General features: G+C 40.2%; 1 protein-coding gene across 3 annotated transcripts in view; it reads right to left on the bottom strand.

Moving 5' to 3' along the window:
• The window catches only part of ttc7a.L (tetratricopeptide repeat domain 7A L homeolog), a 212,277-nt gene that overhangs the window by 126,299 nt on the left and 66,618 nt on the right, over positions 1–19,360 (bottom strand). For all 3 annotated transcript variants that reach the window (XM_041562490.1, XM_041562488.1, XM_041562489.1), the window contains exon 11: positions 12,928–13,032. In XM_041562490.1, the coding sequence (XP_041418424.1) occupies positions 12,928–13,032 (105 nt within the window). The remainder of the gene's footprint in view (positions 1–12,927; positions 13,033–19,360) is intronic.

The raw sequence follows: 19,360 nt of genomic DNA on the forward strand, positions 1-19,360 counted from the left end.
AAAGATCAGATCGGGGAAAACTTGATAAAATCAAGTGAAAATCCAAATTGTACAATGTTTTCAGATTTTTTCCCAAATCGCTAATTTTTCGAAATATTGCCCAAAAGGTCCAAAGTAGTTGGATTTTTTGGCTAATTCCAGCGCAGACCACAGAAACTTCCAAATAGGATAGGGACTTCTCCCATTGACTTATATACAACCTCGGCAGGTCTGAGTTGGAGGATTTTCATATTCAGACTTTTTCAAAAAAAAAATTCCACTAAAAATTCGGATTTTAGTGCAAAAAAAATTGAATTTTTCGAGTTTTTGACATTCGGACTTTAATAAATAACCCCCTTGATGTTTACATGTTTTCTAGTAGAGGTATGGAGAATTACAGAAAGATCCCTTATACAGAAAACCCCAGGTCCCAAGCATTCTGGATAACAGGTCCCATACCTGTACCAGCAGGAACCAAAACTACACACATAGTACAGTAGGTGCCTAGTTTACTGAAGGCAAACAAAGTTCAGGATCAAGAAGCTTTAAATGTGCACAGCCAATCTATATACCCATCAAGGGGTTGGAGTTATTATCAAAGTTCCTTCCTAATTTGTTTGGAAATAAATATCCCATACCTGTATTAAAGGTAAGTTAATTTTTAGTATGTTTTAGCATGGTTCCTTCTAAGAAACTTTTCATTTGGCCTTCATGTGTTCTTTTCTATTGTTTTTTAATTATTTGCCTTCTTCTTCTGACTCTTTCCAACTTTCAAATGGGGTCACTGACCCCATCTAAAAAACTGAATACTCTGTAAAGCTACAAATGTATTGTTATTGCTACTTTTTATTACTCATCTTTCTATTCAGGCCTCTCCTATTCATATTCCAGTCTCTTATTCAAATCAATGCATGGTTGCTAAGGGAATTTGGACCCTAGCAACCAGATGGCTGAAATTGAAAACTGGAGAGCTGTTGAATAAAAAGCTAAATAACTCAAAAAACACAAATAATAAAAAATAAAAACCTATTACAAATTGACTCAGAATATCACTCTCTACATCATACTAACAGTTAATTTAAATGTTAACAACCCCTTTAAGTTTTATACCAGTTACTGTTCTATTGTAATATACAAATGTTTCATTATTCATTTATAAGGGTACGCTGACACATCGATGCTGTGGTTATCAGACTTTTTCGTATCAAGCCTCCAACAATTGGTCAGGGCTTACTCTTAGCTCATATGAAGCTTACAGGTACAGGTGTGGGATCCGGTATACAGAAACCCGTTATCCAGAAAGCTCTGAATTACAGAAAGGCCGTCTCCCATAGACTCCATTTTATCCAAATAATCCAAATGTTTAAAATTGATTTCCTTTTTCTGTGTAATAATAAAACAGTCGCTTGTACTTGATCCCAACTAAGATATAATTAATCCTTATTGGAAGCAAAACCAAGATCCCTAGGTCGCGAGCATTGTGGATAACAGGTCCCGTAGAGGAAACATCAGCCATTCAACCATAATTCCAAGAAAACCTAGGAGAGCAAATAAGTGTTCATGGAAATTCTCCGTCTAACTGACCTTCAAGCTGGGCTTCCAGGAGAACAAATCCATTCTCCATTTTTCTCACCATAACTGGAGTTTAGGTGGGGCCCCAAAATGGTATCAGCCTCACAGCTACGGAAAACCTGCATTAATGCAAAGTATTGCGATGTATCCTCATTACACCAACTCACTAGCCCACTAGCCACACAAGTAGAACCCCTATGTCTCCCCTCGCCCATACTGTAGGTCAATGAAGAGAAGTCATGGAAAGGCATCAATCTGTAAACTGCCAGTTCCATACGTTGTCAGCAAAGGCCAGTGGAGTTGTTACACATAATTCTTATTATTTGTCAATGTGTCCCCAAGATACGCCACCAAATCAATGTGAGGAAATCAGGAATGTGCTTATTGAGCCCTCGTTCCACTAAAACATATTGAGAAACAATATTGCTGAACCAACTCATTGCCACCCAAGGGTCACTAATTCCAGAAGGACATACAAAGTGCTAACACAACCCAATAAACTGAATTATACAAACACATCATTCTCCTAGAATAATCACTCATGGAGAATTTAAAGGGTACCGGACCATGTTGGGTCCAACAGTCAATGTGGAAAAGAGAAGATGTGTGACCTTGCGGAGGTGTAACCCCCTACTATTGATTTACTACTGATTGAATGGGAGTCTTCTACTCAATCTCTGGGATTGAACTGCGCCTGTGTTTATAGCCGTTCCTTTTAGAGTCCTCAGCAGATTAACGTGTAACATATAAAATCACTGGTGCACTTATTTATTAACATAAAGAAGGGTAGTAGATAGGTCTTATTGGAGGATGACTAGTACATAGTATACAGGGGACAATGAAGACATTGTCATCTCCATTAGTTTTTGAATGACTGGGTTCTGTCCCTTTATCCAAGGAGAAGAATATACGGATAATCCTCACATTAATCTTTTCTTCTGCTTTTCTTTAGGTTTATTTCTATGTAGTTTATTGGACCTGTGAGACTTGAAGATTTAACACTTATTTATCAAAGTCCGAATTTATCTCAATATTTTCTGGAAAAAACTCAGACCACATCCACACTGTTTTTTTGGGCTTATTTATTAAATACACTTTCCCGAAAATTTTATTTGCAGGAAAAAATCTGGAAAAATCAGTTTTTCACAAGTTTTTTTGGTTTCTCACCCGAAAACTCTGAAATTTGCTCAAAAACTCTGGGGTATTGCCAAAAACCCAGCACACAGCAAAAAATCATTGGGACTTCTCCCATTTACTTATATGCAATCTCGACAGGTCTGAGATGCCGGATTTTCAGATTCTGACATTTCCATCCTCTGGGTTTAAGAAATTCCGAAAAATTCATGATTTTTTTAAAAAATCCGATTTTATTAAAAAAAACACTAATTTTTCGTGATTTTTGCATTCGGAGTTTAGTAAATAACCCCGAGGGGCAGATTTATCAAGGGTCGAATTTCGAACTTAATGTGAGTGTTTTCAAACTCCTTTAAATTCGAATATACTCGAAATTCGTTTGGGGGGTTATTTAATAAAAAAAATTGAATATCTAAAACTTGCACAAATTTTACAGACTTGAAAACTTGAATCGAATTCGAATCAGATCTCAATTTGAGTTTGTTCTCCAAAAAAACCCTGAGATGTCAGGAAGGCTGCTAACATGTCCAAATTGATCTCCCATTTATACATGAACACTGCAGGCTTTAGGTGGCGAATAGTCGAATTCGAGTATGATGAAAAAAAAAAAACTTGAATGTCAGGAAGGCTACTAACATTTCCAAATTGATCCCTGGACGTCTCCCATTGACTCCTACATGAACTCTGCAGGTTTTAGTTACCGAATAGTCAAATTCGAGTTCTTAAAGGGTCAGAGTAAAATAAATCTCGAAATTCAAATGTGAATTAAAACTCGAATTGAGTTTGGATAATTTACAATTCGAATTTGAGAGTTTTGACCGTAAAAAAAATTCAAATTAGAATTTTCAATTTGACCCTTAATAAATCTGCCCCTAAGTAAATAAAGAGGCCGACTATTTATACAAGTGAATATGCCAGAGTTATTCTGGAATGTATACCAACATTTTACACCTAATGGGAAAACTACATTGAAGCAGAGTTGGTCTTATCAACTGTGGGGCCCAGTTGGGGCCATTATGGCGGGGCCCCTAGACAAAGTGCTTGTGGTTGGCTGGGAGTTCCAAGGCTGGGTGCGCAAATTGTGCCAAGACTTTCTACCTGTCCTTCTTGTCCAATTGACAGAGTGTTGGTGCCAGAGTCCTTTTTACTGATACACAAATATATTATATATAGAGAGGAAGAATTTAAGTGCAAACAGGGCACAAGAGAGAGGGGGAAATAGGGACACACAGGTCACCAGAGAGGGAAGAAGGGACTGATTGTGGTTTGGGGTGGGCTGGGCTTATCCTGGTTGGGGGTTAGGGTTGCCACCTGGTCGGTAAAACACCTGCCAAGTTTGGGGGCGATATTACAAATTTACCGGCAATGTAGTTGAAAAGCCCTTGGCCCTCCGCTCCAAACGTATCTTTTCTTCGCCTTCTGGCCATCGAGCGACGTGCATCACGGCCCGCCCCTTTTTGTGTCAAGGCCCGCTCCTTTTGTTCACGCCCCCACCACTGGCCGGTAAATTTTTTTTGAAAAGGTGGCAACCCTAGTTGGGGGGTGGGCTGGGTTTATCATGGTTGCAGGGCAGGCTGGATAGTTGTATGTGCTGCCGGAATTTTTATCTGCACTGCCTAGGACTAGCAATCTGTGACTTCTGGCAAATACCAGAGGGGCTGCTATAAGGTGCCATAGCTATTCACTATTTACTGGGCTGGTGGGGGGCCCTTTGGGTCTCTTTGTACCTGAAATGCTAGCGCCTATTTTGAATGCCAGTCCAGACCTGGCGCTGCCCCTTGGTATGGAGGCCGAACCGGTCCAATCGGCCTAAAGCCAGCCCTGCATTGAAGCTTAGCAAACAGATGGGAGACCCTGAGATCTGTTATCCAGAAACCCATTATCCAGAAAGCTCCAAATTACAGAAAAGCCGTCTCCCATAGACTCCATTTTATCTAAATGTTTAAAAAAATGATTTCCTTTTTCTGTGTAATAATAAAACAGTCGCTTGTACTTGATCCCAACTAAGATATAATTAATCCTTATTGGAGGCAAAACCAGCCTATTGAGTTTATTTAATGTTTATATGATTTTCTAGTAAACGTAATGTTTGAAGATCAAAATTATGGAAAGTAGGGATGCACCGAATCCACTATTTGGGATTCGGCCGAATCCTTCGTGAAAGATTCGGCCGAATCCTTCGTGAAAGATTCGGCCGAATACCAAACCGAAATCGAACCCTAATTTGCATATGCAAATTAGGGGTAGAAAAGGAAAAAGTGGAAAAAATTCTTCTTTTGTGACAAAAAGTCACGTGATTTCCCTACCTGCCCTTAATTTACATATGCAACACAAGGATTCGGCCGAATCCTGCTGAAAAAGGCTGAATCCTGGCAGAATCCTGGATTCGGTGCATCCCTAATGGAAAGATCCGTTATCTGGAAAACCCCAGGTCCAGAGCATTCTGGATAACAGGTGCCATACCTGTATATCCCATATAGGTAAAGTCTGGGTACTGCTGGTTTACAGTTATTATACTCCTTTATACTCAACAAACTCCAGACCACAATGATAACAAGTCAATGGAATTATTTCCACTCCAATGTCAGGTGACTTTTTTCTATATCAGAATCATTTATTCCTTGTTGCAGCTGACCCTATAAAGTCAGAGCATTCCCCCATATTTCTTTATCATTTCATATAATACTGATGTATTTTGACTTTGTTAAACTGTATGCACTGGAGTCTTGTTATCTCCATGTGAGACTGTATAGTAACATGTTCTTTGTCTTTATTGAACTTATATATTTTTCTCTTTAAGATTGAAGTCAGATGTTTGACAGGGATACACAAGGCTTTGACCCGGAATAAATGTCAGTATTTTTACAAGCAACATAAACTTGAGATGTGCAGTTCCAAAAGAGTAGACGCATTAAGGGATAGACACACTGAAATGGTTCTGCTGAATTCCAGCCAACAAACCGCCTAAATTTAAGTCTAAATATAGTCTACTATTTCTGGAATAATTTCAAAAAATGCTCCTCTCGAAATGCAGTTGTATAAACATGCCAGGAAGACAATTGTTGTGTACGAGTGGTGAAGTGTTCTGGAACATGTGAACCTCGATATCAAATGTGACAACAAGAGGAGGATTGAATGGATGTTATATAACCAGGGAGAGAGAGACGAGCAAGGAAGAATTTAGCAACACATCTGAGAGAGAAGACGTATAGGTTGGACTGAGCATAGTTAATATTTCCGTTGCAATGCAGCAGAACCCACAAAACTCCAACTAAATGCAACTGCCTATATGTATGTAGCCTTTAAATCAGGGGTCCTCAACCTTTTCTACCCGGGGGCTACATTCAAATGTAAAAAAGTTGGAGAGCAACAAAAGTATGCAAACATTTCCTGGGGGTCCCAAATAAGGGCTGTGATTGGGTAAATACAGCGCTGCTCTTGGACAACAGAGAAATCATTAAAAAATATTATTTTAGGCAGTAATCCCCAACCCCTTGTATATTGTTCCCAGTAGCCATTTGCAGGATTTAGGGACTATTTTTAAGCCTTTTTACCATATAAACACCCAATGTCTAGGGCAGCTACATTGGACAGCACTTAGGGGGATCTCCCCCAAGGGAGATTTGGGATTTTTTTTAGTGACCATGATATTCTGAAAGGCAAACATATTAATGAGGTCCATTAAATGTATGTTTTTTATTTCCTTTGGAAACATTCTTTTTCACACACAGGCCTATATGGCAAGAAGACTTGGATTCCCCAAAAACTGGTAACTGACCCTTAGGGCAGGCTGAGCACAAAATACACAAAATTTGCCTTGGCATTAGGGTTGGCACTTGTAATTCTTTGTACTGACTGACTATGGGTGACGACGAAAGGGAGTGGGTCATGAAGAAATGGGGGGGCATGGAAAAGGGGGAGGAGTAACGAGACAGAGAGCTATAAGGTGGATCGGGAGGAGGTCGGGGAAGGATACGCATGGGACTGTATTTAAGGATATTTCAGATATACCTGAAGCTGCACTGCCGGTAATTCAGTAATACCAGCCCTGGACTGGGTGGGTGTTTTACTGTCTAAAATACTGGCCGGTGGCAACCCTACTTGGCATGAGATTGGAAGGCAATGTCAAACGGCAACTCCAACTGCCTGGGAGAATGGAGCCTATTCAGTGTCAGACTGGAGGGTCTGAGGCCCACTGGGGCTTCCATCACAGGGGCCCCCCCCCTCCTGGCCCCCAGCCACAAACCACCTCCAGGTCCCGGCCACGCCACCGCAAACCCCTCCAGCCCCCGCAACCCCCCTCTGGGCCCCCGCGCTGCCACAACCCCCCTCCTGGCACCCTGCACTGCTGTGTCTACCTGTTCTCTCAGTCGGATCTCGAAGGGGGAAGATCGGGAGGCAGCGCAGGCAGTGGTGCAGGTAACGCATGGGTGCGGGTCTGGGTCGGTGAAGCCTACAAGGGCTGGGGCCCACCGGGTTTTTACCCAGTGTCCCGCCGGCCCAGTCCGACCCCGAGCCTATTAGTTGCAGGGTAGTTTTTAAAATGTACAAATAAATATCTCTAAGAATAACAACAATTTTTAGCTGATAAAAGAAGTTAGCCCTATCAATCTTATAGGCCGACAGGTCTTGGTGTAGGCCAGAAATGTGATAGGACAGCACTCCACAATTTGGCTAAAATGCCTTTATTGGCAGTATGTGGCACAGCATAATGAATACTGCTAATAATGGAATTTTTTGCTGAATTTTGGAGCACTGTCCTGCCAAATTTCTGACCTTTCAAATAAGTAGAAGAGGTACCTGTGGGAATTACATTTGAGTAAAGTGATGTTATCATCTTGTTTGTGTATAGCTCCTGGTGTAGGTACAATGCTCCAACTCATGGCATCCAGTATGAGCACCCGTTAATGGAATTGCATTCAATAGTACAGGTATGGGACCTGTTATCCAGAATGCTCGGGACCTGGGATTTTCCGGATAATGGATCTTTCTGTAATTTGGATCTTCATACCTTAAGAAAATAATTTAAACATGAAATAAACCCAATAGGCTGGTTTTGCTTCCAATAAGGATTAATTATATCTTAGTTGGGATCAAGTACAAGCGACTGTTTTATTATTACACAGAAAAAATGGAAATCATTTATAAAAAATTGGATTATTTATATAAAGTGGAGTCTATGGGAGAAGGCCTTTTCGTAATGCGGAGCATTCTGGATAACAGGTTTCCAGGTAATAGATCCCATACCTGTATTTACTAAACCCATCACCAATTTTTATCTTATGTAACACGCTGAGCATCCTCGTAGCGCTGCAAAAATAAAGTATGTTCTGTACATCTGTCCCTCTAGAGATGGGGGGGTTTCAGCCCGAGTCACTGAATTCTTTGCCTTCATACATAGCTAAATTCTAAAATTATTAGCACTTTGTCCCTGGACAATAGAATCCCTGCAGCCTCCCAGCAAACGAGAATGAGTCACAGCACAAAACACACATCATTTTCCCTACACTCCACCAGAATGGTTTCCACAGCCTCCACAATATTTCCTACTGCTGCCTGTCACTAAATCAGTAAAGAGACAATATTTAGAGTATATGGGAGTTATGAAAAATTATACAGGTTGGTAATAACCAAAAAAAATGCAAATTTTTTTAGATGCAAATTAGGATTTGGTTCGGCCAGGCACAAGGATTCGGATGAATCTGAATCCTGCAGAAAAATCTGAATCCTGAACCGAATCCTGGATTCGATGCATCCCTAATTGGAATTAATTAATTAAAGCCCTCTGCAAGGATTTCCTCTAGTTACTATTAGTGGGGGCCAAGGGAGTGCTGAAATGATTCTAGAGACTTAGGGGGTTATTTATTATGCTCCGAAATTCGAATAATTCGTAATTTTCAGACTAAAAAAAAAACTCAGATTTTTTTTGGAATTTATTAAAGCCTGAAGGTCCGACTCCGAAAATCCAGCATCTCAAAGCTCTCGAGGTCCTGTATAAGTCAATGGGGAAGGTCCCAGTGTCTGCGCTGCTGTTCGTACCGATATCCAATCATTTCGGGGATTTTGGACCAAAAAGTCAGAAAACTCAGAAAAATTCGTAGTATTTGCGGAAAAGTTTGTAAAATTCGTACTTTTCGGGCAAAGCTCCGAAGTAATCGATTTTTTAACCTACCCAATTTTTTCGGACCTTTTTAATGATAAACAAGGTCCATTTGGGCAGTTGGAGATTTTTATGTTAGAAATACGCGGAAAAATTCGGACCTTGATAAATAACCCCCTTAGGGCTCTTACAGACGAGCGTTTTTACCTGCGCTCCTCTGCGTTCTGTTTTTCTGCGTTGAGCCGCAGGGGAGCGCAGGAATAGGCGCATTACATTTTTTCCAATGGGGCTGTACTCACACAGGCGCGTGTAGGCGCGAACGCTGGTTGAGACGCAACATGCTGCATTTTTCCTGCGTTCGTCGCCTACACGCGCCTGTGTGAGTACAGCCCCATTGGAAAAAATGTAATGCGTCAATTCCTGCGCTCCCCTGCGGCTGAACGCAGATAAATGGAACGCAGGGGAGCGCAGGTAAAAACGCTCGTCAGTAAGAGCCCTAACAGTGGAAAGAAAACCCCCTCTTTGACATGTTTATTCAGCTGAACTTCCAGAAAGGAATACATATTTTTTTGTTTTAACACATGATACTTGTACGAACCATTTCCCAACACCCCTGAGGCTCACAGTTTCTTGCAACCATTCTCTTTAACTTGTTCCATTGTGAAGTGATGGATTCTGGGACTTGAACTGGACTTGTCCCTCTCTTTTGTAGGGAATCTGTGCATCACCCTCTATGGAAAGCAGAGAGACTTCAAGTCCCAGAATCCATCACTTCAGAATAGAACAAGGTGAGGGAGGAGCTGCATGACTCTGCTAGCCTAAGAGGGGTTGAAATGGTTCTTACGAGTCATGGTTTCCTTTCAATCTATGAAATCTGGTAAAAATATATTTATTTCTGGGGGTTCGGATAGTGTTTAGGCACCTTTTCTAAATAAACCCAAATTAGCTCATGTCAGAAACGGGAGGTATATTTTCCTTTAAAGGGTAACTTATTGTTTGCTTTTTATTGGTATCTAATGAAAAACCGTGTTTCTTCTCCTAGCTTTTACGATAGTATTACTTGCAGTTTCAGCTAAGGATGCACTGAATCTGTACATTTGAATATTACAGAGGTGGTTCACCTTTAAGTTAACGTTTAGTATGTTATAGAATTTTCAATTGGTCTTCATAAATTATATTGTTTATAGGTTTTTTTAAAATGAGTTGCTAATTACTCACCTTTCTATTCAGGCCTCTCCTATTCATATTCCAGTCTTATTCAAATCAGTGCATGGTTGCTAGGGGAATTTGCACCCTAATTTGAAACTGCAAACTGGAGAGCTGCTGAATAAAAAGCTAAATAACTCAAAAACCACAAATAATAAAAAATGAAAACCAATTACAAATTGTCTCAGAATGTCCCTCTCTACATCATACTGACAGTTAACTCAAAGGTGAAAAACACAGAATTAAAGGGGAAAAGTTGCATTACCTGTGAACAAATATTTTTGAATTTATGTTTAAACAATTCAGAATTGTAATAGTCACTGTTAACTGAGTCAGGTATGCTGTCATATTATACGACTTAGTGGATCAGGGCATGTTTCCTGGGGGCATAATTATAAGTATTATAAATACAGTCATGGGATCTGTTATCCGTTATCCAGAAACTCTGATAGGCCATCTCCCATAGACTCCATTATAATCAAATAATCAAAATGTTTCAAAATCATTTCCTTTTTCTGTGTAATAATAAAACAGTCGCTTGTACTTGATCCCAACTAAGATATAATTAATCCTTATTGGAGGCAAAACCAGCCTGTTGGCTTTAATAAATGTTTAAATGATTTTCAGCAGTCATAAGGTATGAAGATCCAGATTATGGAGAGATCAATTATCTTGGAAACTCCAGGTCCCAAACATTCTGGATAACAGGTTCCATACCCTGTACTATGATATAGCCTACATTATGTCACTATTTTAATTTCTACAACATAGCTGGTTTGGGGTTCCCTTTCACCGTGTTGTTTGATCTGTTCTCCAAGCTGGAGGATCAGAGCACTGCACCTGGGACCTTCATCTGCTGGAGAGGGTTAAGGTGGCCATAGACCGCCTGAGGAAAAACGCCTGCTTAAATGTTTCCAGAAATGGATCAGGGACATTGATAATTTGGATGAGGAGTCTTGGGAGCTGGTTATGCGTCACATGTTAGCCACCACAACTTCGGCTAGAGACAAGTTGGTGCAACTGAAGTTTATGCATCGTTCCTACCTCACGCCGATGCGCCTTCATCATATGGATCCTACCAGAGATCAGAACTGTACCAGAGGCTGTGGACACCCGGGGACATGGTTCCATGTGGTGTGGACGTGCCCCAAATTGACTCGCTACTGGACTGACGTCTTCTCCTTTATCTCTACAGTTTTGGTTTTCCCTTTACTGCCTCAGCCCAGCCTAGCACTGCTTGGATACATGGGTGGTGATATGAGCTCAACTGGCTGTCGGACTTTGCTCCAGCTGCTGTTGTTCTATGCTAGGAAAATGATTGTTCTTCGGTGGAATAAAAAGGAGGCACCCAAACTGGAGGACTGGAAGGACCTTGTTAACAAAGCCCTCCCTTACTATAAAGCAGTATATATGTCTAGAGGATGCACGGACAAATTCATAGCTGTATGGATGCTATGGGTTTTGAACTCTGACACTAATAGCCCACTTGTTTTAAAATTGCTGTTCTATGCTAGCTCCACTAGATTCTAGTCATGTCTACCGTTCACCCCCTCCACACTCCACACCCTACTTGACTCTCTCTCCCTCTTTCTTCTCCCTCTTTTCTTTTTCTTTTATTGCTTTCACTGATTATGTATGATTTTTTGTGTTTCTTTCATGGAACGCTGTCTGTTTTTGATTTTTTTTCTGTGTGAAAAAACTAATAAAAACACCTTTTAAAAAAAAAAAAGGTGGCCATAGACGCACAGATAATATCGTATGAAACAGATTTTGTACAGTATTCGATGTGTGTATGGTAGGAGACAAGCCAAGATATAGGCAGAAAACTTGGATATAGGTTGGCTCGTTGATCAGGCTGGCCGGAAATTTTGGCTTTTGAAGGAACCCAAACATCGGCCATTGTTAGTGCTGAATCATCAGATACAGGTAGAATTCTATTGTTTCTATATGTATATCTGACCATTCATCTCTATACGTGTGTATTGAAACAAAAGATCTTTTCCAGGAAAGATCGTAATTGTAACGTTTATGGCCACCTTAAAGGGGGCCATAGACGCAACAATTACGATCTTTCTTGGAACAGATCTGTCTTGGAAAGATCGTTCGTTTCAATACACACGTGTAGAGCTGAATGGTCAGATATACATATAGAAAAAATAGAATTCTACCTGTATCTGATGATTCAGCACTAACAATGGCCGATATATTTGGGTCGCTTCGATCAAAATTTTCCGTCCAGCCCGATCGACCAGCCGACCAATATCCAAGTCTTCTGCTGATATCGACGGCTCTTCTCCCACCATCGTTCAAAATATTATCTGTGTGTCTATGGCACCTTTAGTCCTGCATAACCTGGACCTATATCTTGTCATACATGAACACTTTAACACCAATTTTGGGCTAACTCAACCTACATTTGCTCTAGAGAGGCAACAGTGAGGCAGAAGAAACCAGCCATGGATCCACAGGGCAGGAACTATATTACAGCCAGGAGCATTTAGGATAACATTCCCTGGCATTACCATAAGAATTGGGCTGGTCCAAAAAGACTTGTGCACTCATTTGGGCCTTCTCTGATATCAGTTTGAGTTCCTATATAATCATTCTATCCACACGGCGCAGGAACCCAGCCATTGATTCCTTCTAATGTTCCTGGCCCTAACGATGCTCCGAGCCAGGCTTGCTTATTGCTCTCATTAAGCTGCTCCATTTCAGGACAGAAAAAGCTGCGCTGGTTGGGGTTAATTAGTCAGCGAGAGATTCAGGCTGACATGTAGCATTCAGGGAATTCCTCTTGGCTACAGACACAGAGATACGGCACAGCTGCTTTGTAATATGTTTCACTATACTGGGACTCTCCCAATGCAGCTCTGTGATACTGCGCAACCTCTCCAGGCTGTGGCCCTTCCACACTGTGGCCCCATATTGTCACTTACCCAGTGCAGGGGTCCAATGCAGACCTTAGCCGCCAGCAGGGGAATGGTGGGGTCCGACGGACACAGCTTGCAGCACTCCTTTAGCACCGACACTGCATATGCAAACTGTCAATGGAAGGCAAAAAGAGAAGGTTAGGGAGAAGACCCAGAGCATGTCTGTATAAAGCAAAATGCTGCTACTCAACAATTACATATTTATGTTGCTTATTCTGATTTACAGTGACCCTTAGCGGAGTGGAATCCCTACATGTATATTCCATTCTGATTTATAATACATTGAGTTTCTTTCTGCCAGCCGCTGGATATCAAGAGTATTAAAACAAGGACGGTTATATACACATATATATAATATATAACATATATAATCCATAAACACAGTGCTACGCAATATGTTGGCGCTATATACATACATGTTAATAATAATAATAATAATAAACAACAATCACAGGCAGATGAAGACAGTCACATGATATACGAGAGACCCCCTCGGGGAGGAAGATCAATATGAACATTTAAAGCAGAGAATGAAGCCCCTCCTCGTACATTACATACACAGCAGTGAACAAAGTAATATGCGGAATATTCCAGTGGGAGACGGCAGAAATGACACGCAAAAAGCAATTAAAGGGGAACTCTACTAATAAGCTAATCACGAAAAACATTTATGATAAAATATATCATTTAAAGCAAGTTTCCGATATACATTTATTATACAGGTATGGAACCTGTTATCCAGAAAGCTACAATACTCCTATCCAGTATGAACACTGGTTAACGGAATTGCATTCAGTAGTACAGGTATGGGACCTGTTATCTAGAATGCTCAGGACCTGGGGTTTTCTGCATAATGAATCTCTCTGTAATTTGGATCTCCATACCATAAGTCTACTAGAAATTCATGTAAACATGAAATAAAGCCAATAGGCTGGTTTTGCTTCCAATAAGGATTAATTATATCTTAGTTGGGATCAAGTACAAGCGACTGTTTTATTATTACACAGAAAAAGGAAATCATTTGTAAAAACTTGGATTATTTGGATAAAATGGAGTCTATGGGAGACGGCCTTTCTTTAATTCTGAGCTTTCTGGATAACGCATCCCATACCTGTATATATATCATCACAATTTGTCCAGACTTTTATCTTTGGGCAGTTGGGCGGCTGCTTCTCCCACGGAGAATATTAAGTACATAACCGGCTTCCAGGCACTTCAGACTGACTGCAGCTAAAAAGTCAGTAGCTCAAGCCCCCAAATTTGTTTTTAAAAAAGAATAAAAAGATATTGGGATAGTGGTTTGTGGAAGATAAATGCCATAAGGTTTGAATAGAAAGATGAGCAACACAAAAAATAATAACTAGAAAGAACGTTCTCTGGTTGGGGGCTGCACCATTATTACTGTGCAGTGAGTTAATTGTAAGTACAGGTATGGGACCTGTTATCCAAAATGCTCAGGACTTTCCATAATTTGGATCTATCATAAAAATAGGAAATAAACCCAATAGGCTGGTTTTGCCTCCATTAAGGATTAATTATATCTTAGTTGGGATCAAGTACAAGCGACTGTTTTATTATTACACAGAAAAAGGAGATCATTTTTAAAAATTTGGATTGTTTGGATAAAATGGAGTCTTCAGGAAATTGTCTTTTGGTAATTTGGAGCTTTCTGGATAAGGGGTTTCCGGATACCTGTACTGAGACCTTACACAAAGTAAGACTACAGCATTAACAGGGCACACGCTACAGCAGACAAACTGTAATTGTGCAATCAGATTTGCATAACTATAACATGATTACGTTTGTTCTCTGCAGAGGTTGTGCTCACTTCTTTACTTATATATAAAACATACGGTCAGCCAGGGCTGGGTCCTATTTTACAAATGTACTTGCCTTTAGAGGTGGGTGAATCTGACGCGTTTCGCCTAAAATTTGCAAAACGGACAACTAATGTCCAAACGCATTGTAGTCAACGGGCGTTTTTTGCACATCATATACATTAGAATTTATGGATGCTTTTTTGCATTGAAAGGCGGAGAAATATTTCGCTCATCACTACCTGCCTCTTAATGATCTGCCCCATTCCCTGCTCATACCTATTTCCTACCAATCTACAAGAATCCGCCCCATCGTCCAGTTATTGACATCATTGCTCCGCCCATCACCCCGCCCAGAGACATCAACCTGCCCATCATTGTCATTGTCCTGCCCCTTTTCCCACCCTCTACATCATCAGACTGTCCCCAGTGTACCGGGTCAGTATCCCCCTAAACTAAAGTTGCCAACCCAATTTATGACTCCTTAGGGCTCGTCCCAAAAGCACTTGCACCCCCGCCTGCTGCACTTGTGCCGGATGAAAAATCCCAATCTCAGTAAAGTCAGGAGGTGCAGCTAGCCCCCTTCCTTAGCCTGATTTTGGGCAGGTGATCAGGACAGGGCCCCTATGCAGCCTCCATCTCCTGCCGCTCCCTACATTGTATCTGTGACTCTACTCTCCTTATATTTCACTTTTACTCTCCATTAGTTGCACTCTGGCTGAATAAAGACAAATTATAAGGAGGGCACGGTACATCTACCCAATATGTATAGACTAATATAATACACAAAAGCCATGAATATCTTGTAAATTAAATCCTTATAAACAGTGACTAGTGATGTCATCAGTTATAAACAGTGAGTTCTGATGTCATTTTTGTCACGACTCACTAAAACGTGTGTATTATAATAAATAAAGATCCCCTTGTTGGAAAATATGAGGATATTAGAAGTCACCTCGGAGTTCCATGACCTGTATAAAAACGATTTGCCTTCGGCCTCGTACTTTTATATGATCATGGAACTCCTCGGTGACTTATAATATCCTTATATTCTACAAGAGGGGGTATTTTGTTCACTATATTAATAACATTCAGCTGTCAGGCTTTTCCAAACTGTAACAGAATCAGAAAGTACATATACATTACAAATATGCAAAATATCGAAGTATTTGCCGATTCCCTGCGGTATTTCCAGCAGTCTAGAGAATTCCTTCCCCAGCACGTCTCTTGTTTCTGGTGAGCCAATGACCTTTCACTAACTATTAATTATCCTGCCAGTATTATTAATATATCTGTAAAGAGTTATTAAAGGATACAACTTGCTAAGTGCACTTGTTACTCTTTCATCAAGACGCTGTTCTCTGATCTTCACAGTTGCTCACAATAGCAGGGTATTAATCATTCAGATTCTGTTACATGGCACAAATCAGTGCACTCTGTATTACAATTTCACAATCAGCTCTGCTCCATCAGTTTTATCATCTCATTTTCTGCTTGATGATTTTTGACAACCCATAGGGGTATATTTATCAAAGAGTGAAGTTAATAGTGAAGTTCCGCCACTAGAGTGAAATTCCGCAGCTCTCCATTAATTTCTAGGGGATTTTTATAGGCGTATTTATCAAAGGGTGAACTTTCACTTTCACCCATTGATAAATAGGCCTTTCAAAATCCCATAGAAATGAATTGAGAGCTGCGGAATTTCACTCTTTGATAAATTAACCCCATAAGCTTAAGGCCCCCATACACGACAGACATAGGCTGCCGACAGATTGAGTCGGCAGCTTATTGGGCTTCCCAGTCAATATTTGGCTTAAAGTTGCCCAGATGTCGATCAGGCGGATTTAAAGATCCTATCAGATCTAGGACTGCATTGGTTCGTTGATGCGGTCCTTGATCTGACCACCCGTATTCTTCTCATTGAGATCCGAACGTTGGGCCCTAGGGCCCACAATCTGATCAGCCCAATATCGACCACCTCAATGTGGGCAGCAAAAAAGCGGATCTCCTTATATATGACCAGCTTTAGCTTCTCAACAAGAGCCCACTGAGCATGTGCAGTGCCACTGACACGGCCTAAAAAGGTACATGATGGGAAGCTCCTCTAGCCAACTGTTCAAGGGGTTGTTCACCTTTAAATTAACTGTTAGTATGATGTAGAGAGGGATATTCTGAGACAATTTGCAAATTGTCGCCATTCTATAACATACTAAAAGTTAACTTTAAAGTCCTAGTTCACCTTTAAGTTAACTTTTAGTATGTTGTAGAACGTCTTTCTAATTGACCTTCGTTTTTTCTTTTTTATGGTTTTTGAATTATCCCCTTTTATTCTTTTTCCAACTTTTAAATGGGGATCACTGACCCCCATCTAAAAACAAATGCTCTGTAAGGCTACAAATGTATTGTTATTGCTACTTTTTATTACTCCTCTTTCTATTCAGGCCTCTCCTATTCATATCCCAGTCTCTTATTCAAATCAGTGCATGGTTGTTAGGGGAATTTGGACCCTAGCAACCATACTCTTGAAATTGCAAACTGGAGAGCTGCTGAATAAAAAGCTAAATAAGTCAAAAACCACAAATAATAAAAAATGAAAACCAATTGCAAATTGTCTCAGAATATCCCTCTCTACATCATACTAACAGTTAATTTAAAGGTGAACAACCCCTTCAAGGCCCCAAAACATAATGTATAGCATTTCTAGCCTACTTCATTGTTAAACTTTAGTTATCCTTTAAGAATCCTTTGGTTAAAGGGCCGTAGGTTTGATAAGTAACAAAGAGTAACGAAGAAAAGTAGCACGAGGGTCCATGGGCTTTGACTTATGCCATTGAAACTAAAATGATACCCCTGTATGAGTGAGCACAGGAAAGTACATGTCAGAGAGAAAAGATAATACAGGTATGGGACCTGTTATCCAGAATGGTTTTCTGGATAATTTGCATCTTCATGCCTTAAGTCTACTAGAAAATCATGCAAATGTTAAATAGAGCCTGTTTTGACTCCAACAAGGATTAATTATATCTTAGTTGGGATCAAGTACAAGTGACTGTTTTATTATTACAGATATGGGACCTGTTATCCAGAATACTTGGGACCTGAAGTTTTCTGGATATTGGGTCTTTCTATAATTTGGATCTTCATACCTTAAGTCTACTAGAAAATCATGTAAACATGAAATAAACCCAATAGGCTGGTTTTGTTTCCAATAAGGATTAATTATATCTTAGTTGGGATCAAGTACAAGTTACTGTTTTATTATCACACAGAAAAAGGAAATCTTTTTTTAAAATGTGAATTATTTGGATAAAATGGAGTCTATGGGTGATGGCCTTTCTGTAATTCTGAGCTTTCAGGATAACAGATCCCATACCTGTACAAGGGATTTATTCTGAGCCCCAGAAGCTCACAGGCTCCCACTACCTAATGATGGCTTTGAGCACATATATCCGGCTCACTATCGATTTAACCACAGGACAGAACATAACTCACACCAAAGTGACGCATTTAGATTTACATGGAAAATATGAAAGGGAGAAAAAGAACCGTTTAATTCTGGCAGATAATTCCTCCCGGTGGGATAAAATCAAGGAAAAGTAAACTTGGCTAATGATTCCCTTTCCATGAGGCTCTCAGTGAGGAGCAGGTCACTTTGATGATTCAGCCTCACATCCTGAATGGACCTGATGATTCTTGTATTGTTCACAGGAGACAATATAGACAAGGAAGGATAAAAGAAGTCTCTGTATAATAATAAAATTCATACGTGGAAGGCAGACTTTATTTAGTGGATCCCATGCCTGTACCTTGTACTTGATCCCAACTAAGATATAATTAATCCTTATTGGAAGAAAAACCAGCCTATTGGGGTTATTTAATGTTTACATGATTTTCTAGTAGACTTAGGGTATGAAGATCTAAATTAGGGAAAGATCCGTTATCTGGAAAGCCCCAGGTCCCGAGCATTCTGGTTAACAGGCCCCATACCTGTGCTATTTTATTATAACAGAGAAAATTTAATTTTTTTGGATAAAATGGAATCTGTGGGAGACAGTCTTCCCACAATTTAGAGCTTTCTGGATAAAGGGTTTCCGGATAACAGATTCCATACATGTAGGAGCAGCAGTGTATTAGGGTTTGGAGAGCAGAGGGATCAGGTGCCACAGAAGGATCATAACATGGGACAGAGAGATGCAATAATGAATAATATAAAGATACAGAAATAAAATGCAACCATAGCATCTTGAAAAACTGCTGAAAATGTTTCCTGTGTCAACAAAAGGTTCATTTACAGTATATACAGGATATCCTGACCATTAAGATGAAAGGAGGGGTTCATTAATGATTATTTTAATGAATTATATCTGCGAGAATTAAAGGGGAATTTACAAAAGCAGCCACAAGTGCAGTCCCATTAAAATGAACCCATATCTTGCGCATGTCGACCCCATTCATCAAGGTACTTGTGTCCAAACATGCTCCATGTAAATATATGGGACCTGTTATCCAAATGCTCGGGACCTGGGGGTTTCCGGATAATGGATCTTTCTGTAATTTGGATCTTCATACCCTAAGTCTACTAGAAAATCATATAAACATTAAATACGGTAAACCCAATAGGC

Source organism: Xenopus laevis, chromosome 5L (assembly GCF_017654675.1).
Source record: "Xenopus laevis strain J_2021 chromosome 5L, Xenopus_laevis_v10.1, whole genome shotgun sequence".
NCBI classification, from domain to species: domain Eukaryota; kingdom Metazoa; phylum Chordata; class Amphibia; order Anura; family Pipidae; genus Xenopus; species Xenopus laevis.